A 24,051-nucleotide genomic window follows, 5' to 3' on the forward strand; every position below is an offset into this window, starting at 1 on the left:
CTTTTTTTTTAATTATATACTTTCCCTAGCTGTCACTTCATATTCAACAACAAAAAAATAACTTTTTTTTTATATATTAGATTGTTTAATAGAAACAACACACTCTGTGTGTATCAAGAGTTCTGTCTACTCCATGCCTTGATGATTTCTTCAGCAGCATCCAGTGTACTGTCTTTTTTAATGAAGCAAAATCGCACAAATTTCTCAAACTGTAATTTGGTTTCTGCATTACAGAATGCTGAAACTGGGATGGCTGACAGTTTCTTATTTTTAATCATCCATTTAACGAATTTATAGTCATAAGTTTCATTGCTGTCCTTCATATCGAAGAGGTCTACATCTAGCAAAGACACGTCAGCAATGATGAAGTATCCCCCATCAGGAACTATGGGTTTTAGGCCAACACTTTCAAGTAAATGTACCATCCGATCTCTTTTTACTTCTAACTCTTTTGGCAAAGAATTGAAGTAACATTCTGGGTCATCCATGCGCTTGATGTCAATCCAGAAAGCTTGAGCCAAGGCTTCCTGTAAAGGGGTTGCACAAGTATAAACGGTGTTTTGCTGAACTGTCTGTAAATGTTTTATCAAATGTTTAGGACCAATGGACCAGCCAAGCTTAAAGCCACTATGTCATTATCACATAACTTTCAGATGGGCTGTTATTTTTCACATGAGCAAGATGCCATGATCTGCTATTGGCCCAGTATTATATTCCTTATCTTAATAATGGATGATACCAATGATGACAGTCATGTGGGTGAAGGTGAGGCCATAGTGCCTTTACTTTCATTAAAGAACTAAAATGGGTTTCACTAAGTTCTTGACGTTACTTTGAAAGTAAGTGCCAGTTGGGATTGAAAGATCACTTTTAGGCTCTTCCATATGAAGATAACAACAAGCAAACTACTTTCTCTTTGCAAAACCTGCATTTTGGTATTATCTATAAATTGTTCTCTGAAATAAAACTGTTTCAACTAGAAAAGTAATAAAATATTCTCAGAAGAAAAAAATAAGCATACTTGGGGCTTCCCTGATGGCTCAGTAGTAGAGAATGTGCCTGCCAATGCAGGATACATGGGTTCCATTCCCTGGTCTGGGAAAATCTCACATGCCACGAAGCAACTAAACCCATGAGCCACAACTACCGAGGCTGTGCTCGAGAGCCAGGGACCCACAAGTACTGAGCCCATGGGCCGCAACTACTGAAGCCTGTGAGCCATAGAGCCCAATGCTCCACAAGAGAAGCCACCACAGTGAGAAGCCTGCATGCTGCAGTGAAGAGTAGCCCCCCACTCACCACAGCTAAAGAAAAGCCCGCATAGCAACAAGGACCCAGAGCAATCAGAAACTTAAATAAATAAATATATAAAAGTATACAAAAATTACTCATTTTTATCACTAATGACCATCTTTTAGAATTTACCTTCATTCGTAACCATGATGTGTATCCATAATATGGTAGGGGAGAAACTGATTTACATCAGCACTTAGCCTATCGTATTGTAAAGTGAAATTGTTAGTCACTCAGTTTTGCCTGCCTGATTCTTTGTGACCCCATAGACTGTATGTAGCCCATCAGGCTCCTCTGTCCATGGGATTCTCCAGGCAAGAATACTCGAGTGGGTTTCCATTGTCTTTTCCAGGAGATCTTCCCAACACAGGGATCCAACCTGTGTCTTGTGTTTCCTGCATCATCAGGTGGATTCTTTACCACTGCATCCCCTGGAAAGGCCTTCTCTAGTCAATACTTAAATAAAAAAGGAAAAATGTGCATGTTTCTTTCCCATGCTACAAGATTTTATTTCTTTTCATTTTTAAATCTACACTCTAGTCTTAAGTCCTTGGAACTTTTCACATTTAAAGATCCAAATTAGAAGTTAAAGAAATTAATGATTAATTCACTTAGAAATTAAAGATTAATTAACTTAGCTTTACATAAACACAATTTGGTATTCCAAAATCATCTTTTTTTTTCTTTAGGTAATTAAGCAAAAGACTGTAAATTTTAAAACACATAATCAAGTTGACTGTCACTGCTATACTTGACCAAATAATTGCTGCCACCTCACTTAGCAGAATTTGCCCAGAGTCTTTCAAAACCCCAGGCCGTTACAAAATTAGCTTTAGGAGTAAAACCATTAATAATAAGAAGAACACAGGAGCAGAAGGAGCCCTATACTTTAGGGAAATTTCAGTGTACTCACAATGACCTCTTCATTTCTTCTCTTTGCCTTCCAGTGAGTTTATGGAAGTTAATATTTCATAAAACTAATTCCAACAGTGATCTTGAGACACCAAAAGAATAAAGAGTAACTGTTAAGATGAGGATATGGATAGAGTTAGGTATTGTTAGCCTTCGCAGTAAAATCATAATGATAATGATTGTCACAATAGTAACAATACATTTATTAAGTGCTGCAGGAATGTTACATGAATTATCACATTTAATCATTACAGTAACATTGCTGTTTCCTCCCTATCTGGAGGAAAGGGAGGGTGAAAAATACTTTCCAATTTATATAAAATCAAAGACAACAGGATCTCCTCTCAACTGTAAAGGAAGAAATTTCTTATAATACTAAATATTTATTAATTACCACAAACTATTACATGTCTTGCATGCATGCTAAGTCACTTCAGAAATGTCCGACTCAGGAATCAGGGATGGAACCTGTGACCCCTGCATTGGCAGGTGGATTCTTATCCACTGTGCCACTAGGGCCACTAAGTCCCTTCCACTTTAACTGTGATGTTTCAATTCAGTCTTGAAGAAATTCCTGTATCAATATATAAAAGGAAGTCATAAGTACACCCAAGTAAAGAACATTAATTTTAATTATTTGATTCTCTGTAAACAAGAGCAAACACCATGTGATAAAATGTTTATTATTTGAGGGGGTAAAGTTAGGCACACTGATAAACTATATGGTAGCTATTTCTTAAGGCATAGTTATCATCAATTCTGAATTAAGAATTGGCAAATCTTAATTCAGAATTAAGATTAAATTCTGAATTAAACTGACTCTTAATTCTTAATTAATCTAGAAAAGTAAGTGATTCCTTTTATATGAAATAATTACCTGAAAAGTATTTGTCTAAGGTAGTGTGAATTCTGTATGTTTCTTTGATGGCTGAAAATGCAAGAAGAAAGATTAGAAAAAGCAACAGATTGAATCCCACTGAATGAGTCAGAAGAGTGAGCAATGTGTAAAAATAAAAAGGACAAGAGTGTGACTTTCCTGAAGGTTCAGTGGTTAAGACTCCATGCTTCCAATGCAGGGGGCGTAGGTTCAATCCCTGGTCAGAGAACTAAGATCCTACATGTCACATGGTGCAGCCAAAAAAAAAAAAAAAAAGGGACAAGGCTGACGAGGGGAATACCAAAGTCCTGCCAACATAATTCCATGGCCTCAGTCCACATGATCACCACCTCTGGTTAGTCACCAATTTTAAGGTAACTCTCCATCCATGATAGCCATTGCTCTGACTTGGCTAGTTGGTGGTATGTCACAATAGAGCTTCTAAACCAGGACAGCAGAAGCTTGGGATGTCCCAACAGGTGATCCAAGATAGCTCTGCCCAATTAACATAAATCTTAATGAGAGAGAAGATGAGTTGGTGCAGACATGACTGTAGCAGTAGATCTTATCTAAACATCCAGTCTGAAAAGGAAAGTTAAGATTAAAATAAAATTCAAGATATATATAAGATGTGATGTCCAATTTGTGAGGAGTCCTCTATGAAGTTTTGGTTAGAAGAAAGATTTCCATTGATAGAAAAAAATGTTAGGTTGAGGAGCACCAGAACTCTAAAGTCAGAAAGCTTAACAAAATTGTGATTTTTATAGAAGGAACATTTTATTATAAAATCAAGAAATTCCATTTGAGTCAGTTCTAGTGAGGTAGATGAACCTTGAGCCTGATATACAGAGTGAAATAAGTCAGAAAGAGAAAAACAAACGTCATATTTCAATGCATAGGTATGGAATCTAGAAAAATGGTACTGAGGAACCTATTTGCAGGGCAGGAATAGAGGTGCAGACAGAGAACAGATTTGGACACAGTTGGCGAAGGAGAAGATAGGACAAATCAGGAGAGTAGCAATGAGACATATACATTACTATATGTAAATTACTGATAGATAGCTAACGGGAAGGTGCTGTGTAGAATAGGGAGCTCAACGTGGTACTCTGTGACAATCTAGAGGGGTGGGGTTGGGTGGGGGTGGGGAGAGGTTCAAGAGGGAGGGTGCATATGTATACTTATGGCTGATTCATGTTGTTGTATGGTAGAAGCCAACACAATATTGTAAAGCAATTATTCTCCAATTAAAAATAAATTTAAAAAATAATAATAAAATAAAAATTGTTCACCAGAAAAATTAGGAAAGTCTACTCAAATATTTGTCGTTCAGCTGCTAAGTTGTATCTGACTCTTTGAGACCCCATGAATTGCAGCACTCCAGGCTTCCCTGTCTTTCACTATCTCCCAGAGTTTGCTCAAACTCATGTTCATTGAGTCAGTGATGCCATCCAACCATTGCATTCTCTGTCACCCCCTACTCCTCCTGCCCTCAATCTTTCCCAGTATCAGGGTCTTTTTCAATGAGTCGACTCTTCTTATCATGTAGCCAAAGTCTTGGAGCTTCAGCATCAGTCTTTCCAGTGAATATTCAGGGTGGATTTCCTTTAGGATTGACTGGTTTGATCTCCTTAATGTCCAAGGGACTCTCAAGAATCTTCTCCAGTACCACAATTTGAAAGCATCAGTTCTTCAGTACTCAGCCTTCTTTATGATCTGACCCTGGCATCTATACTTGATTATTGGAAAAATCATAGCTTTGACTAGATGAGCCTTTGTTGGCAAAGTAATGTCTCTGGCTTTGTAATGTGCTGTCTAGGTTTGCCATAGCTTTTCTTCCAAGGAGCAAGCATCTTTTAATTTCATGGCTGCAGTTAACATCCACAGTGATTTTAGAGCCCAGGAAAATAAAATCTGCCACTGTTTCCAATTTTTCCCCATCTATTTGCCATGAAGTGATGGGACTGGATGCCATGATCTTAGGTTTTTGAATGTTAAGTTTTAAGCCAGATTTTTCACTCTCCCCTTTCAACTTCATCAGGAGGCTCTTTAGTTCCTCTTCACTTTCTGCCACAAGGGTGGTGTCATCTACATATCTGAGATTGATGATATTTCTTCTGACAATCTTGATTCCAGCTTGTGATTCATCTTGCCTGGAATTTCACATGATGTTCTCTGCATAAAAGTTAAATAAGCAGGGTGAAAATATACAGCCTTAATGTACTCCAATGTTAATTTTGAACCAGTCTGTTGTTCCGTGTTCAGTTCTAAATGTTGCTTCTTGATGTGCATACAGGGGAACATAAGGTGGTCTGGTATTCCCAACTCTAAGAATTTTCTACAGTTTGCTGTGATCCACACAGAAGTCAGAGGCTTCTGAGTAGCCAATGAAGCAGAAGTAGATGTTTTTCTAAAATTTCCTTGCTTTCTCCCTGATTTAAAGAATGTTGGTAACTTGATCTCTGATTCCTCTGTTTTCTGAATCCAGCTTGTACATCTGGAAGTTTTCATACTATTTCATACTGGAAGTTCACATACTATTGAAGCCTAACTTGAAGGATTTTGAGTATTACCTTACTAGCAAGTGAAATGAGCACAATTGTACAGTAGTTTGAACATTCTTTGGCATTGCCTTCCTTTGGGATTGGAATGAAAACTGACATTTCCCAATTTTCAAATATATAATAGAAAGAAATGTTCACAGTACACATTCTCTAATGGAGATTATTTTTTTTTAGTCAGTCTTTTGTGAATAGCCACCAGAATTTATAAGCTTCTGGATTTTTACCAATGATTAAAAATTATCAGGTCTTCCCTGGTGGCTCAGTGGTAAAGAATTCCCTTGCTGTTGCAGGAGACATGAGTCCAAGCCCTGATCCAGAAAGATCCCACATGTCAAGGAGCAATAAGTTTGTGTGCCACAACTATTGAGCACAACTATTGTGCTCTAGAACAAAGGAGCTGCAACTACCGAACTCATGTGCTGCTACTGAAGCTCCCGCACCCTGGAGTCCATGCTCTGCAACAAGAGAAGCCACTGCAATGAGAAACCCTCACACTGCAACTGGAGAGTAGCCCCTGAAGCACAAAGACCCAGCACAGCCAAAATAAACAAATCAAATTATAAAAATTATCAGAGCAGTGGATGTTCATGAGAGGATGAAAAGATTTTCTTTTTGTTTTTTAATTTTATTTTATTTAACTTTACAATATTGTATTGGTTTTGCCATATATCAAAATGAATCTGCCACAGGTATACATGTGTTCCCCATCACATGTATAGTAGAGCAAAACCTTCCTAAGAAATCATCATGATTACACAACCCTATAAACAAATATTTTCTCAATTCCTTAGGGGATTAATCCCTTTATTTTTTATTTGAAATTTGTGAAATTTTCATTTAAACTGCATCCCAGGATGCTGTTTTATTCATTATACTTTTGAGAACCTATTGTGTGCCTGTACTTCTAGATGTTGGAGATACTGCTGAACAAAACTTATTAAAAAATTTCTATCCCTTCATGGAGCTTGCATTTTAGTGATTAGATCAGGAAGCATTAGAAGAAGAATCAAATTATAGGTAGTCAAAAACCAGACAAGTTTTTGAGGTGGATAAAGGACACATTTTTCTTTAGTATAAAACCATTTGTGAAATATTGTCACTTTCTTATTTTGAGTTCCATCAAAAGGAAGAACAAAATAAGGACCTCCACTCTCCTGAATAAATTGTGCTGAAATGTTTTGCTCCATGTGGTAAGAATTATCAGAACATGAAGAGCAACTAAAACAAAGCAAAAATTTTGGGGAAGAGTATTTACATAAGAGAGAACTGCATCAAGAGACTCTTAGTGGAGCCAAGACACAAAGTAAACCACCATAAAGAAACAATGCATCTAAAGAAACAAACGGAGATGTGCCATTCTGAGCAAGATTAGAGGAGAGTGAGAATGAAATGCCAGTGCATGTCTTTATGTGATTACCCCAAAGTAGAGCTGTTTAAACTTATCAAATTAACTTACTAGGAAGCAAATTCAATCAACCGAATGAATGTTTAGGTATGACATTTTTAATCATTAACTGTGTAAATATTTTTATCTCCTCTGGTCTTATATTTACTCAAATTACTTGACATACAGTCACTCTTTGGGTCCCCCTGTTTCACCTCACTTCCAAAGTCTTACTTCCTCTATGTCCTGACATCACCCTCTAGACTACTGCGTTGGCAACACACATGCACACCCACAAACAAACTTGATTAAATACATCTCCAATTTCACCATATATTTCATACCACATTTTTTTTAACTTAAAATTTTTTTTTTGATTCGAGGATAATGGCTTTACAATGTTGTGTTGGTTTCTGCCATACAACAGCACAAATCAGTCATAACTATATACCCTCCCTCTTGAGCCTCCTTCCCACTCTCCATCCTACCCTCTAGGTCATCACAGAGCACCAGGCCAGGCTCCCTGTGTTAGGTAATAGCTTCCCACTGGCTATGTACTTTATACATGGTAGAGTATATATGTCAATGCTACTTTCTCAATTCGTCCCACCCTCTCCCTCCCCTACTGTGTCCACAAGTCTGTTCTCTGTGTCTGCATCTCCATTCCTTCCCTGCTAACGGGTTCATCAGTACCGTTTTCCCAGATGCCATATATATGCATTAACATGTGGTATTTTTATCCACATGTTTAAGAACATCTATATGTAAGGGAATAGCTGTATTTGCCCAGAAAACATACTTCTTTCTAATATCTTGTTCAGATGCTAAGTTGTGTCCAAGTCTTTGCAACCCCATGGACTGCAGCACGCCAGCTTCACTGTCCTTTACCATCCCCTGGAATTTGCTCAAATTCATGTCTGTTGAGTCAGTGATGCCATCCAACCATCTTATCCTCTGTTGTCCCCTTCTCCTCCTGCCCTCAATCTTTCCCAGCTGAGGGTCTTTTCCAATGAGTAGGCTCTTTGCATCAGGTGGCCAAAAGATTGGCGCTTCAGCATCAGCATCAGTCCTTCCTAATATCTACCTTATCCATTTCTGCAAAAGTTAAAACTCAGTTGCTGAGTCTACATTTGAAAACAAAACACAATTTTTAGCACCACAGTAGAAATTGAAATCTTTCTTTTGAAGCCCATATTTTCCTTAGCCCATTATTGAGAATCTTCTGAATATCCTGAAAAATATGATGAAATAATCTCTTTAACTCCCTCACAATCATAGTCTATTTATCAAATTGAAATGTCTGATTTAAATAGGTTCAGGTTCATATTGTAATGCACTATTTTGGTGTTTTCAAGTACAGCTGCACTTGGCATTGCAGCATAGAGAAGATTACATTGGAAGCATTTTCAAATGGCATATACTTTTAATGTATGGTATTGAATTAAATAAACCCAGCTTGTGATGATAGTGATGAAAACAATCACAGTCACTTATGATTCTGTTTCTCTCCTTTCCTCCTCCTTCTCCCCACCTTTGTCTCCCTCCCTCCCTCTCCCTTCCTTGTGTAATTTCTACAAGCAGAACACACCTAAAGGTAACAAGATATTAGTTCAAAATTTTAGAAATAGAAGAGCATGGACTTTGGAGCAGAGAACCACCTAGAGCTGAACTTCAACCTTGCCACTTGCCAGCTGTGCAGCCTTCAGGAACTTAGTTAACTTCTCGGTGCCTCATTTTTTAATCCCTTAAAAATTGTAGATAAAATTAATAGTTATTTCATAGGATTTTTAGGATCAAATGAACTCATGAATTCCTTAAAACCTGGCACTAGGAGGTACTTTTAAAGCACATGTTAAATAAATAAGCCTAAAAACAAAACTGTTCCTCACTTAGAAATTATTTCTCTAGAACAAAACTGTGGAAAGTTAGTCAAGCCACCCAGTTTTTTTACCTTCCACATTGCACCAACCTTGCCCAACAAATATAATCTATTTCAAGAAACTGAAATTGATTCTTTCTTGTCTATTTAATTCACATTTGTAAACAAACATTCCAGAAGTTTTAGTGTTTCCATTCCCCTGGTCATCAACGTAAGGCAGGATTCTTTCTGAAATTAGATGACACTGGAGCAGCAGAGGGGAAAGAGAGAAAAGTATAGCAAAAATGACTAAAAGTGAAATACAGGAAAGTAGAAGAAAACATTTTAAAATCTATAATTAAAAGCATGCACAGAGTCCTGTTGACCTCGGCTGACTCCAATAACAAGGTTACAAGAGAAGTGGTCTAGCCTTAACAGTAAATACAGAGGTGAACAGCTCCAGGGCAATCACATCAAAGGCAAAGGGAAAGAGCGGGTACGAAGGGGCCCCACCCAACCTTGAGATATGGGCTGGGTTTGACATCATTTTCCAGCAGACTAACCAAACAAGCAGTTTTGACCCTAAGTGCAAATCTTCACCAACCCTGGTATATGAGCCTGCAAATGATGTTACAGGCAGTTCCTCTTGAAGATCAAGGAGCACACAGAAATCAGAGGCAGATCTTTCATTCCCTTGTCTCTTGAGTGGTGACTTCTTGGGACCCTTGAGTTTGACTGGGATGAATAAAGACCCTCTCAGACTTGCAGACTCCCCCTGAGGCTTTTGACATCACTTGCCAAGCACTTGCTTTCTATGAGTAGCGTCATGTTGCCCTCTGACCTAGTTCTGAAAGTGTTCTGAGACAGCTATTCATTTGTAGGAAAGTTAAAATACCAATCTGGGGACCTAGGAAATCATTTTGAACTAGTCATTAATTCTGAAAATTTTAAATATGAATTTTGGGATTATTTTTTATTGCTCTTTAATTCCCAGTTTACTAAATCGCTAATCAAATCTATACTGAAAAAACCCCAGCCAAACAAACAAAAATAAATATAAACCAAAAAAGACCAGGAGGATTAAAATATGTAGCAAGAAACAAGCCAGAAGTATTTTTTTTAATTTACATTTATCAAGAAAGGAATTGCAATTTCCTTTGAGGTCAATAGAAATGTAATTTCTCTGTGTGGTAGAGAAAGTTGGTTCCATAGGGTTATGCTAACAGTATGGCACCTGACCTTCTTGCGATAAATCTCCTTACCTATAATCAATCACCAGCTTTGTTCTGAATGTACCTGTTTCAGAGCACAAAATCTTTCTAATTAATTAATTTAAATTATGAAAACTTTTGGCACAAAAAGACATAAAGAATAATATAACACTGCTGCTGTTGCTGCTAAGTCGCTTCAGTCGTGTCCGACTCTGTGCGACCCCATAGACTGCAGCCCATCAGGCTCCGCCGTCCCTGGGATTCTCCAGGCAAGAACACTGGAGTGGGTTGCCATTTCCTTCTCCAATGCAGGAAAGTGAAAAGTGAAAGTGAAGTCGTTTAGTTGTGTCTGACCCTCAGCGACCCTACGGACTGCAGCCTTCCAGGCTCCTCCATCCATGGGATTTTCCAGGTAAGAGTACTGGAGTTGGGTGCCATTGCCTTCTCCGATAATATAACACACTTCTAAGTAAAGATGGTTAACCACACATTTGATTTCCTCCCGGACTAACATGGTTTTTCAAAGTCCTACACCAACAAAGTAAGCGAGAATGTTAGGGCAGGAAACAGCAGCAAAGTTTTGGAAACCATAAAGCATACGGATCAGTGGTGACCAACTTAGCAAATCTGAGAGAACAAAACCCTAACCTTGCAACAGAGAAAGTCCAGGAGCAAAGTGACCTCAAGCCCAGCATCTCCAAATGACCATGCACTGTGAATTCCAGATAACCCTGCAAGTGAAGGTGATGGGAAGGAGAGGGCAGCGAAAATAGAAGATTTCAAAAATTTAGGAAGTAGTTACATGCTTCACATAGGCAACCAAATCCCCTCTGGTCTCCTTATTGGGTTAATGACCCTCATCTGTGCATGTGTGCTCAGTTTGCTCAGCTGTCCAACTCTCTGCAAGCCTGTGGACTGCAGTCTGTCAGGCTCCTCTGTCCATGGGATTTTCAGGCAAGAATATTAAAGTGGGTTGCCATTTCCTTCTCCAGGGGATCTTTCTGACTTAGGAATCAAATCCGTGTCTCCTGCATTGGCAGGTGGCCTCTTTACTCACTGAGCCAGCGGGAAGCCTTTTCCAGTCCCAAATAGGTTTATTCTCCAAAAAGGGTAACAGAGCAATTCGAATTGAGGAAGGAGGAGAAGGGACTAGGCAGCACTGAGGCAAGAGTCCTGGAAGGAAAGAGGGGAAATACATGTGAAGTGAAGAATGTCATATTACAGTTTTGTCTCCACCAGCTTCTAGAACCCTGAGAGCTGACAGACTCACCAGACTAGAAGACCATTCACTGAAGAATCTACTCAGCCTAAACATTTTAATTTTGGGTGCCTCCCAATAAAACTGCTAAGTCAAGTCACGCAAGAGTATACATGTCCCACTAGACCCTAGAATTTCCTGTTCAACTCTCTAACTTTCAGTATGAGTGAACTGCAAAAAATAACAAGGTATTTGAGGAAATGCTCTACTGTTTTAAAATGAAAGTTGGGTTGGGGGGTGGGGAAGAATACAAATCATCAAAAAAAAAATGCAACTTGAGGAAATGGAAACTATTCTGAGAAAACACAGCACAACAAAAGTCAATCATTAACATCCTCAGAGAAGTAAGAAATAATATCAGTTCAGTCAGTTCAGTTGCTCAGTCATGTCCAACTCTTTGCGACCCCATGAATCGCAGCACGCCAGGCCTCCCTGTCCATCACCAACTCCCGGAGTTCACTCAAACTTACGTCCATCGAGTCGGTGATGCCATCCAGCCATCTCACCCTCTGTTGTCCCCTTCTCCTCCTGCCCCCAATCCTTCCCAGCATCAGAGTCTTTTCCAATGAGTCAACTCTTTGCATGAGGTGGCCAAAGTACTGGAGTTTCAGCTTTAGCATCATTCCTTCCAAAGAACACCCAGGACTGATCTCCTTTAGAATGGACTGGTTGGATCTCCTTGCAGTCCAAGGGACTCTCAAGAGTCTTCTCCAATGCCACAGTTCAAAAGCATCAATTCTTTGGCGCTCAGCTTTCTTCACAGCCAAATAATATAGCGTCTGTGAAATGCTGGCAGGATGCCATAAGAAAGAAACAATCAGATAATAAAAGGAAATCTCAGAGATTAAGAATACCATAAATGAAAAGCTCAAAAGAAGGCATAGAGAATAATGTAAAAAAAAAAGGGGGGGGGGAGGGAGAGATAAAAATAAGATGCAAAATAGCTATTTTTAATAACACCAAATTAGTAAGGAAGCTTCTGTCCAAATAAAAAAATTTCCAGAAAAAGAAAGCAGAGTAACTTGACTATAGAGGAGGGAAAAGTTATCAAATAGTTCAAGAAAATCTCCCAAAACTGTAGAAATGGGTCCACTGAGTTCAGGATGAAAATAAAATTGTATCAAAAGAACATCATCATGAAATCACTAAAATATGGGATGAAAACAATCTGAAAATTGCCTGAGAAAAAAAATTGTGTAAAAAAATGAAAATTGGATTGGGTCAAACGTCCCAATAACTCGATGGCAGCCTGAAGTCATTAGAGCAAACCTATCAAATTTCCTAAAGAAAATTATTTCCAACCTAAAAATTTAGACCCAGTCAAATGACCAATTAAAGATGTTGCTGTTGCTTGTTGTTCAGTCACTAAGTCATGTCTGAGTCTTTCTGACCACATGGTCTTCACCATCTCTTGGAGTTTGCTCAAACCCATGTCCACTGAGTTGGTAATGCCATCCAACCGTCTCATCTTCTGTCATCCACTTCTCCTCCTGCCTTCAATCTTTCCTAACATCAGATGGGATGAGGTGACCAATAAAGAATTTCCAGACCTGAAAAAAATCTCAAAAAACTTGTCTCCTGTGCATCCTTTCTCAGAAACATTCTGGAGGAAATAAAGCAAGAGCCGTGAATCAACGTCTCAGATATGGGAGAGATAAAGGGAGAGTCCCCCTCCACTCCGCAAGAGCTGGATGGAGAGAGATGCAGAAATAATGACTCTGTCATGGAAAGGAATTAGTGTGCATGGGTGCAAAACAAAAGGCCCCAAGAGAACTTTCAAAACTCTGAAATTGACAGGGTACCTGTCATGTTTGAGGTATTGAGAGAAAATTCAGACTTCTGAGAGTTTAATGATAGATACGTGCCAAATACATAGAAAACGAAACAAATAACACACATAAGGCAAAAGTTAAGAATTTTAGTTTTTATATGGGTCTGTGATTGATTTGAATATTTTTGTATATTATGTGAGATAAGGATCTAAATTCCTCTTCTTGCATATAGATATATTCAGTTGTTCCAACAGTATTTATTGAAAGGCCTATCCTTTCTCCTCATGGAATTGCCTTGACACCTTTGTTGAAAATCAATTCACCATAAATGTAAAGATTTTGTTTAGGACTTTAACTTTTGTTTCATTTGATCTATAGGTCTATTCTTATGCCCATACTAATGGTCCTGATTACTGTAGTCTGATACTACCTTTTGAAATCGAGAATTCTAAATTCTCTGGCTTTTTCTTTTTCAAAATTCTTCTAGCTATCCTGGTCTTTTGCATTTCCATATATTTTAGAAGCAGTTTGCCAATTTTTTCAAATTTTCTGCTAGGGAGAATTCGGAGAGAATTGCCATCTTAGTATTAAGTATTTCAATCCATAAACATAAAATACCTCTCCATTTACATGTTACCAAAATGTCTTCTGTAAATTTTAGCAGCCAAGTTTTATATTTTTTTTATTCTACTTGGTTTGCTATTCTTTTATAAAGTTTATTACTAAGTATTTAATTTTATTTAATGATACTGTGTTCTTAATTTTATTTTCAGATCTTTGGTAGCTGTTGTTCAGTCACTAAGTCGTGTCCAATTTTTTGCAACGCCATGGACTGCATCACGCCAGGCTCCTCTGTCCTCCACTATCTCCTGGAGTTTGCTCAGATTTATGGTCACTGAGTCAGTGATGCTACCTAACCACCTCATCCTCTGTTATCCCCTTCTCCTCTTGCCTTCAATCTTTCCCAGTATCAGGGTCTTTTCCAATGAGTCAGCTCTTTGCTTCAGGTGGTCGAAGTATTGGAGCTTCAGCTTTAGTATCAGTCCTTCCAATGACTATTCAGGAAAATAAAATTGATTTTTATATATTGATCTTCTACCCAATCTTGCTGAACATGTTTATTAGCTCTAATGGAATCTCTGGGTTTTCAGAATACAGGATCAAGTCACCTGAATAAATAAAATTTTACTTCTTTTCAAACTGGATGCCTTTTATTTCTTGCTAGAACCCCCAAACACAATGTTGAATAGAAGTAATAAACAGTGGCTATCTTTGCCTTGTTCTTGATGACAGGGAAGGAATATTTTACTCTTTCATCATTAAGTACAATCTTAGCTATAGGTTTTTCAACAAATGCCCTTTATTAAGCTGAGAGAGTTTCCTTCTTTTTCTAATTTGTTGAGATATTTTTATCCTAAACAGTATTGATTTTGCCAGATATTTTTTCTGTACCTATTCAGATGGCTGTATGGTGTTTTCCTCAGCTTTATGGTTGCTTTTTGGGGAGAGGATTTATTTATCGCCTTATTCTGATGAGCTACAAGTAGGAGATCCCAATGAGATTACAGTTCTGAGTATCATATTATTTATTCTAATGTAATTCATGATTGTTGTTTTCCTCATTTAGTTTTAAATCTGATTGATCTATTTACATGTTTATTTTATTTTTATTTTACTATTTAATATATTTCATTGTAATTAAAATATATTAGACTTTTATTTTTTATTATTTTTTTATATTAGACTTTTAATTTCATAATCCTTTAATCCAAACTCCTGGGTGTTCTGTTCTGTAGCTTAATTAATATATTTCATTGTAATTAAAATATATTAGACTTTTAATTTCATAATCCTTTAATCCAAACTCCTGGGTGTTCTGTTCTGTAGCTTAATATTTTTTTGAATCTCACTCATAATGGTTTATTTGTGTGCTTTATAATTTTGTAATGTATGCTTATATTTATTAAGCATACATTACATGGGGATCATGGTCTGAAGACATCTTTCTCCAGAGAGGATTTATAACTAATTCTGCCAGACACCTCAAGGCTACCAACTCTAGACCATGTTCTGTGAATTTTTTTAGTTTGAGACTCTTGGTTCCAAGAAGTATAAATCCAAACCTGAAGCCATGTGAGGGTCTAACAGTGGTTACAAGTTCTTCGTAAACAGTATTTTTCCACCAGAACTCAGGCCAGTTAGGATGACTCTTGTTTTCCTTTCCTGGTGGGCAGATTTTTCTAGTCTCCCTTTGCTAAGGGTGTAACACTCACAGGGATACAGTTATACTGTTAGTTTTCATTCCAAATTCCCCTCTTCCTGCATCTAAGCCTTAGTTATTAATAACTGCTATGCTTAGAAGATTATGTCTCAGATCCAGGAAGATGGAGACTGGAAAATCCCTTGGGAATAACTACTAACTCAGTGCTGTTTAGTGCAAATGTTTTTAGCTCCTTGTACCTGCTTTTCCTTATTTCTTCAGTGCACATCTGTGTGTATGCAGTGGTGCTTATCTAGTTTCCAAGACAGCCTTCAAGGATCTTTACTTTCTGCTGTTCATGTCCTTGGTAGTTCCCTCCCACAATGAATCATGGTTGACCCGTGTGCCCATTAGGATAATGTGGAAATAACCAAGTGTGCCTTCTAAAAAAAGCCATAGAAACAATGCAGCTTCCATCTTGGCTTCTCTCATAGATTGCTTGCTCCTGGGCAAACTGGCGTCTCGTTGTAGGAACATTCAAGCACACTGTGGAGAGGCCCCCATGGGGATGAACTGAGGCCTCCCACCAACAACCAGCATCTGCTTTCCAACTATGTGAGGGAACCACTTTGGGAGTGGTTCCCAGCTCGGCTGCTCCTGAAATCTTGATTTAAAAAACTTGTGAGAGATAATGAATGTTTACTGTTGCTGTAAGCCATTAAGTAATTTGTTACACAGTTATAGAAATCCAATATTATACCATTTCCAGCATTTGAAGATGTCTTATAAAGATGTTCATATTTTTTAGTCCATCATATTCCCAGATACAGAGTATTGGTCATGAAAAAAGAAAAATGCTCTCGTGTCAAGGCTTTTTCACTTGCTCATCCCTTTGCCAGTCATCCGATCTAAAATCTCACCCCTGCACACTTTCTATGCTCCTTCCTCGCTTTTCCCCTCTCCTTAGCATTTATCACTGTTAAACATAGTACTAATTTATTTTTTAAAAATAGCAACTACATATTCTGAGTAGCTAAAATGATGGAGGTTATTATGAACAATTATATGCCAATAAAATGGAAAACATAGAAGAAATAAATTCCAAGAAACATACAATTTCCTGAGACTAAATCAGAAAGTAATAAAAAATATGAACAGACTGATTATCAGTAATGAGATTTAAACAGTAAAAAACAAAAGCAAACAAGTTGAAAATCTCCCCCCAAAACAAAACTTCAGGACCAGACAGCTTCACAAGTGAACTATACCAAACATTTTAGAAAGAGTTAACATCTCTTCTCAAACTATTAAAAAAATTGAAAAGGAAATTTTTATGGTGACAGTAACTAGACTTATTGTGGTGATCATTTTATAATGTATATAAATACTGAATCACTATGTTGTATCAGATCAGATCAGATCAGATCAGTCGCTCAGTCGTGTCCGACTCTTTGAGACCCCATGATCAATTATACTTCAGTTTTAAAAACTGTCTATATTCCAACTAGAACATGTATTCTATTAAGTGCTAGGATATTGTTCTGACTGGTTCACTGCTGTGTCCTGTGACCCAAGGACTGTTCCTGGCAAACAGTCAATGTCTAATAAATATTTCTTCTCAACCCAGGGATCGAACCCAAGTCTCCCACATTGCAGGCAAACTCTTTACCGTCTGAGCCATTACTTTCATCAAAAAGTGAAAAACTCCTCCTAGTTGGCTTGCTGAAGTCCCCATTAGAGATCCTCAAGTGGAGGTGCAGGGACTGAACCTGGGGCCTCACGCGTGCTAAGCACACACTCTATCACTGAGTTACACCCCACTCCTTCCGACAATAAATATTTCTAGAATTAGTAAAGGAGTAGATGAAATTTTAGCCTGAGCTTCAGCCATATCATCTTGATAAAAGCTTACTCTACTAATTCCCAGTAGAAGGAAGTCCCAGTATCCCAGATTTGTAGGTGTAATGTGCCAAGTTTCTATCCGTCCTATTTGTTTCTATTCATTTCAACATCTACACCACTCATCTAGCTTCTAATTATTAAAATTTTTTTTGGTTAGTGAAATTTCCTGAGTTTCCTATTTTCCTAGAAATAGTTTGTTTTGGCCCAAGTTTGATATATTTTATTTACATAAAACTTAACAAGACTTCTATATTGGAACTAACACTTTTTGGGTCTCTGAAACCAGAAAAGGGGTAGAAATTTCACAAGTTCACCCATTTATTTGGGCTCAGCATTTCCTCCATCATTTCATCTAATTATTAAACTTAGGCATGGTAAACTCTGTTTCTTATAATGCTAAACTTGAAAAACCAAATTCCTACACAGTCACTTTAGAAAACTCCATAGGAAAACTGAATACAAAAGTTTTAAATTTTTTTGTTTCTCACTGCATATTTAATTAAAATGCTTTTTAAATGTAAGTTCCACAAAAGGATTATATTTGGTTATTCTTCATCAGAAAAAAACATGTTTATGACATCAAATATTCAAGTGGAGAAGAATGCTCATTTTCAAAAAGCAAGAATGTGACCTAATCAGACTTATTTATTCCTTGCTTTCATCTTACAGATTTTTGTTATGCCAGAGTACACCAAAGCATGTCCATTTTTTGTATTAAAAAGAATACAAACAACAATTGATTTTTAACTTAAGCAAGATTGCCTTAATATTGGGAAATACTTACCTGACTAGAGTATGGAGAAGAGGGTTATTTCTGTGCCTGGGACATACGGATGTTTTAAATATGTCATGAGACTGTTATTTGGCTGATTAAAGTCAGATCTTCACATGGCAAATGAACCAAGCCAATTACCCTAGAAATTCTTGTTGGTGTTAGACTAATTCAGCTGTCAGTGTGGTGGAAAGATGCAACAGAGAATCAAAAATCACTTGGAATCAACAGTATGCTTACCAAAATACAATATATTTTTAGTTCTGAAGGTTTTTTTATGATAATATAGAAAATTTAAAAAGAATATATGGATCAATTGCCCACAGTGTATTCTAATGATGAAGATACTATTATTGTTATTGTCACCTCCAGTGGAGCAGTTAATAAGATTCAAAATTACATGTAAAACACCCCAAATTCTCCTTTATTTGAGATGGTCATATGTTGTTTTATTGAAACCAACTCACCCCTTCTGAAATGAGTTTAAAGTGTTACGAGTTCAGAGAGGGTTTTCAAGTGCACACAGGGGCAAACAGAAACACACATGTAAACATACATGGAGTGGGGCGGGTGAAAGGGAGAGTAGAGGAGCACACCTTTCATTCCTCTGTCTACCAGCAGCCCTGAGATCAAGCTGGCGTGCTCGTATCTTTCCAGCACATAGAGCACTTTTCACCAAATTGGTATAAAAGTTAAGTGTATGTAATTTTCCTGGAAGAAAGCTCTTCAGTGCACCTGTGCCTGCAGATACCATTCCAGTTGGTTCTCAGGCTATTATCATGTGGGAAATATGAACTGAATTCATCTTACATGAGCTAATGCAAGACTTACAGAAACTAGAGTAACTGGCAACAGAGTGATACCACTCTAATGGCAGAAAGTGAAAAGGAACTAAAGAGCCTCTTGATGAGGGTTAAGGAGGACAGTGAAAAAGCCAGCTTAAAAGTCAATATTAAAAATCTAAGATCACAGGATTCGGTCCTATCACTTCATGGCAAATAGAAGGGGAAAAGATGGAAGCAGTCACAGATTTCCTCTTCTTGGGCTCTAAAATCACTGCGGAGAGTGACTTCAGCAATGAAATTATGAAGTCAATTATTTCCCGGCAGGAAAAATGTCACTTTGCTGACAAAGGTCCATCTAGTCAAGGTTATGGTTTTTCCAGTAGTCATGTAGAGATGTGAGAGTTGGACCATGAAGAAGGCAGAGTGCCCAAGAACTGATGCTTTCAAACTGTGGTGCTGGAGAAGACTCTTGAGAGTCCCTTGGAAAGCAAGGAGATCAAACCAGTCAATCTTAAAGTATATCAATCCTGATTATCTTTGGAAGGACTGATGCTGAAACAGAAGCCCCAATACTTTGGCTACCTGATGCAAACAGCTGATTCATTAGAAAAGACCCTGATGCTGGAAAAGATCCAAAGCAGAAGAAGAGGATGGTTGGTTGGCATCACTGATCCAATGCAAGTGAACTTGGGAAGATTCCAGGACAGGGAAGCCTGTCATGCTACAGTCCATGGGATCACAAAGAGTTGAACACAACTTGGTGACTGAACAACAACAAAAGGTCAACTACCACTGAAAAGACAAGAGACTCAGGTATCAATAGAAGTTGATCTTTAGAGAATCCCTAAACTTGAAGGAGGAAGATGAACTTGGGTTGGTTCTCTTCACTTGTTCATTTAATATATATGTACCTATGTATAGCATATAATTAGAGATAGCAAGGTTATTTAAGGAATGGAATATTGCAACTGAAAAGGGAAAAGGCTTACGACAAGGTCAGAGACAAAATAAGACTGCAAGCCTTTTCACTGAGATATCTGAACGTGTTTAGGTCTCTGGGCTCCTGCCTCTAACAAGTCTGAGAGAAGCTCAAGATGTTTTTTCTTGGGCTATCTTTTGAAATGCAAGAGAAAGGAATTAATTTCTTGATCCAAAGGGTATAGTCCCTTCCTCCTACTCATACTTGTGCCCCATAAATCTTACTCCTAGCTCTGTCTGCTCTTCTAAACTGGGAGTCCTGGAACATTGGTGCCGGAAATGCTTCTTCATTAAGTATACTCACTCGACTGGTATCTCCAAACTGAAAATGAGAAATATGTATCAACTGACTACACATTGGTCACTCAATAAAGGTTTTGGGGGTAAAGAGTAAAGGATAAAAATACAAACATAAAACTCAATCCCTAACTGAACAACTTCATTTTGTTTTTTAATTCCACAGTCAAGTGGTAAAACATGTATATCCATAATGTATTCTGTTGTGTACAAGATTTAATATCATATTCTGTATTAGAAAGCCAATAGATTAACTGGCTAAAAATATTTTTATGTGTTTCTTTTTTTGTATGTTCTGGACACAAATTCACAATAATTAGTTTCTTTATTCATAACTTGTTTCCCAATTATGAACCTACCAACTCTTTCACCTTTTGTTAGCTTTTTACTTATTTTTAAATAAAACAATTATTTATTTATTCTTGGTTGTGCTGGGTCTTTGTTGCTGCACGGGCTTTGCTCTAGCTGCAGCGAGCGGGGGCTACTCTCCAGTTGCGATGCACAGGCTTCTCATCGTGGTGGCTTCTCTTGCGGAACGTGGGCTCTGCAGCATGCAGGCTTTGTTAGTTGCAGCACATGGGCTCAACAGTTGTGGTCTCAGGCGCTAGAGCACAGGCTTCATGGTTGTGGCACACAGGTTTAGTTGCTCCGAGGCATGTGGGATCTTCTCAGACCAGGGATTAAATCTGTCTCCTGCATTGGCAGGCGGATTCTTTACCACCCCACCACCAGGGAAGCCAGGGAAGCCCTAGTTTTTAAACCAGTTTTAACTGGGGATATGTTTTGAACTCAAGTATAATGTAAAATAATGATAATTGGTGACTGCTCTGGACATATGGATTAGAGGGTTTATAGTTATTAAACTTTAGGAAAAATAAAATTGAAGGGAAGTAATATGAACATAAAGTTTATATGAGTGTTTGTGAATCTTTTTAAATTCATTAAAAACAACCTACAGTGAATTTTCTCAAATGTAAACAGTGTTGATTTTCAAACGTCAAAAGTTGCTCATTCAATCATGTGCTTTCTTCAAATGGAGACAAACGGTGTAGTAACCAACACCATGTAATATTATTTTAAACAAAATCTAAGGCTGCAAACAGAAAATGTCTTATTATTTCTATTTCTTTAAACAACTCTTAAGTCTGTCATTTATTGGTTTAAAGTATGCTTTTCAATATTTAGATTTATTATTTCTTGGACTAGTTAATTGACTTTTTTCTGTGAAATCTCTTATTTATCATCAACTGAGTCAAATTAGGTATTAAACAACATTGCCTGCAAAATTTAAAAAAGACATATAAGTCTGAGTATTACTTTTCCTAAGGATAAACAAACAAGCATTTCATTTAATGTTTGAAATTCTGCTTTAGAGAAATAGCATGTTATTTGAAACTAAAATATGTATTAATTCTGTGTTAGGCTTACTCCATTCATCCTCTGTAAGTTTGATTTTTAAACATAAATATGTATAAGAGCAATAATATCAATAAGTATCCTCAAAATTATAAACTTAAAACAAGTTTTTCGATCTATCAGTGCTCAAAGATTTAAATGAATCTCTATAAGCATGGCCAAATGTACCCACAAACATATACCTCTACAGAAGCCAAAAAGCATACCTCAAAGGGATTTAAAATGAAGGCAGGGTTGGAACGGTAGGGAGGGAGGTTCATGAGGGAGGGGATATATATAATTACGACTGATCCACGTTGATGTACAGCAGAGACCACAACATTGTAAAGCAGTATCTGGAAACATATACACACTACCATATGTAAGACAGTCAGCGAGAACTTGCTGTATGACTCAGGGAGCTCAAACCAGTGCTCTGTGACAATCTAGAGGGGTGGGATGGGGAGAAACTTGGGAGGGAGGTTCAAGAGGGAGGGGACATATGTGTACCTACGGCTGATTCATGTTGATGTATTGCAGAAATCAACACAATATTATAAAGCAATTATCCTTCAATTAAAAATAAATTTTAAAAGTATATAAAAAAATTAAGGCAGGCCATCATGACACATAGGCTGTGGAACTGACTTCGTCAGGTAGGATTTTGGACTGAAAGGTGAGTCATTGTACTCACTAAAGTTTTCCATTGAAACAAGCACCTGTTGAATTCCTGAGAAATCCTTTACTGAAGCTAAAAAGAGAAAGCAATCCCTTTCTCTGCTGAACACACTGGGGAAAGCACAGTCCATGGAAGAAACTCCGGTTTTGAAGTTTTGAAGCCAAGAAAAGAAAACAAAAGAAAAGCTGGAGCTATCAGCAGGCATGAAGAGGAGGCAACAAAGCAACATGCAATTGAGTTTAGCCTAGAATCCAGAGCTAGAGGAATCAACAACCACTATATTAGTATCTTTCTCAGGAATTGATGAAACTGCTGAAGGAAATGCTAGATTTCCCCAAACTACCTAGGATGGGGACTCAAACTATTTAGAAAACTTTCTGGAAGGATGTAAACCAAACGATTCAACACTTTTTATTGGAAAGAGGGATAACTGGAAACCTTAAGTCTTTTACCTTCTATATTTTAACGTTATTTACAAATAAACATGAATTATCCTTATAAACATGAAAATCAGTAGATGTTTTCACAATTAATATTTTTATGTATTGGTTTAAAGTTATACCACAGTGAAAAATTCAGCTGATAGTGTTGTTCAGAAGGTATAAACTTTGTCGTTCTTACTCCCTCTGCTGGCTGGTCAACAGGACCAACGAAGGAACCTTCCTCCCGGCCACCTATTCTAGGAGACTGTGATGTGGAGCCGAACAGTAGCACCTCTTCTTTAGAAACTCTCAGTTGCAGAGGCAGGACCATATGGCTGGTTGTTTCTCGGTCTGGAGGGAGTCAGGTGACTCTCAGAAAAGATGGTTCTTCTTGAAGAGTTCTTAGTGTGAAAGCACTCAGAATTTGTCACCCTTTAAAAAGGGGCTTCCTTGGTGGCTCAGTGGTAAAGAATTTTCCTGCGAATCAGGAGGTGTGGGTTCAATCTCTGGGCCAGGAAGATCCCCTGGACAGGGAAATCGCAACCCATTCTAGTATTCTTGCCTATTAAATCCAACGGACAGAGGAGCCTGGTGGACTATAGTCAATGGGGTTTGCAAAAAGAGTTGATACGACTTAGCAACTAAAAATCAACAATAATTCCCTTAAGACCTACCAATGGTATCTCATGTGTGGTTATTTTTAACCTTAAATTTGATAAATGGATTAAGAGCCTCAGTTTACCAAATGACAGTCTTTCCTTCTTGTGTCTGTCTGGAATTTTCCAGGAAGCACAAAAAGTGTGTTGCTTGCAGTCAGAGCAAACTCACCGGTCACTTTATACCCGCAGGTACTCCGCCTTCAGGAAAGCCATCCACCCCTTCAACCCATATCCACAGTCATGCTAGGAGACACACAGATGATAATGACTCCAGTGTGAGCTCCTGGGGGCACACTTTCTCCTCCAGATGTAAGAGCTCTTCCTTTCCGCCTCTTGGGCCGTGGACTTTCAATGGTGCTGGCTACCTCAGCTAAGGGATGTCCCTGGCTGTGCAGATGAGGACCTGGCCTCTGCTGTCCCGAGACACCGTTCATGCTCCCATTTCTTCTGTCTTCTCTCTGAGGCCCTCACTCCCTGCAGCATGCCTTTTGATTCCCATGTTGACTGCTTACTCTCCTTCTGTCCAGCTCTTTCAAAGACAAGTTCTCACAGTTGAAAAAACAGCCCCAGTGGCAATTCATTCTGTTCTGTTTTGGTCCCTACTGCAGCCTGTATAATCTGTTAATACAATGATTTTGTGTTTTTTTAAAAAAAGTTTAAATCGTAAAATAAACCACTCAAGTACTGAGTCTAACTGACAGTTTACTACTGGGTATTCCTCCCCAAAGGCTTCTCTTGTGCCTTCCTGCTATCTGTCCTCACTTCCACACTCATCGTACCTCTCTGTCTGTCCACTGGCATATCTCCACTTGACTAAACTCAGACTCTGAACT

At 38.0% G+C, this 24,051-nt stretch overlaps 1 protein-coding gene across 1 annotated transcript; it reads right to left on the bottom strand.

Annotated features, from left to right (window-relative positions):
- Positions 1–82: 82 nt before the first annotated feature.
- LOC113898724 (kynurenine--oxoglutarate transaminase 3-like) lies at positions 83–22,890 on the bottom strand. The gene is made up of 4 exons (XM_027552132.1): positions 22,759–22,890; positions 19,972–20,088; positions 10,748–10,830; positions 83–627 (listed from the first exon to the last, which is right to left on the bottom strand). The coding sequence occupies exons 1-4, from the start codon at positions 22,888–22,890 to the stop codon at positions 114–116; spliced, it is 846 nt and encodes a 281-aa protein (XP_027407933.1). The 3' UTR covers positions 83–113.
- Between the last annotated feature and the right edge of the window lie 1,161 nt (positions 22,891–24,051).

The sequence above is a fragment of the Bos indicus x Bos taurus genome, chromosome 9, assembly GCF_003369695.1.
Source record: "Bos indicus x Bos taurus breed Angus x Brahman F1 hybrid chromosome 9, Bos_hybrid_MaternalHap_v2.0, whole genome shotgun sequence".
NCBI lineage: Eukaryota > Metazoa > Chordata > Mammalia > Artiodactyla > Bovidae > Bos > Bos indicus x Bos taurus.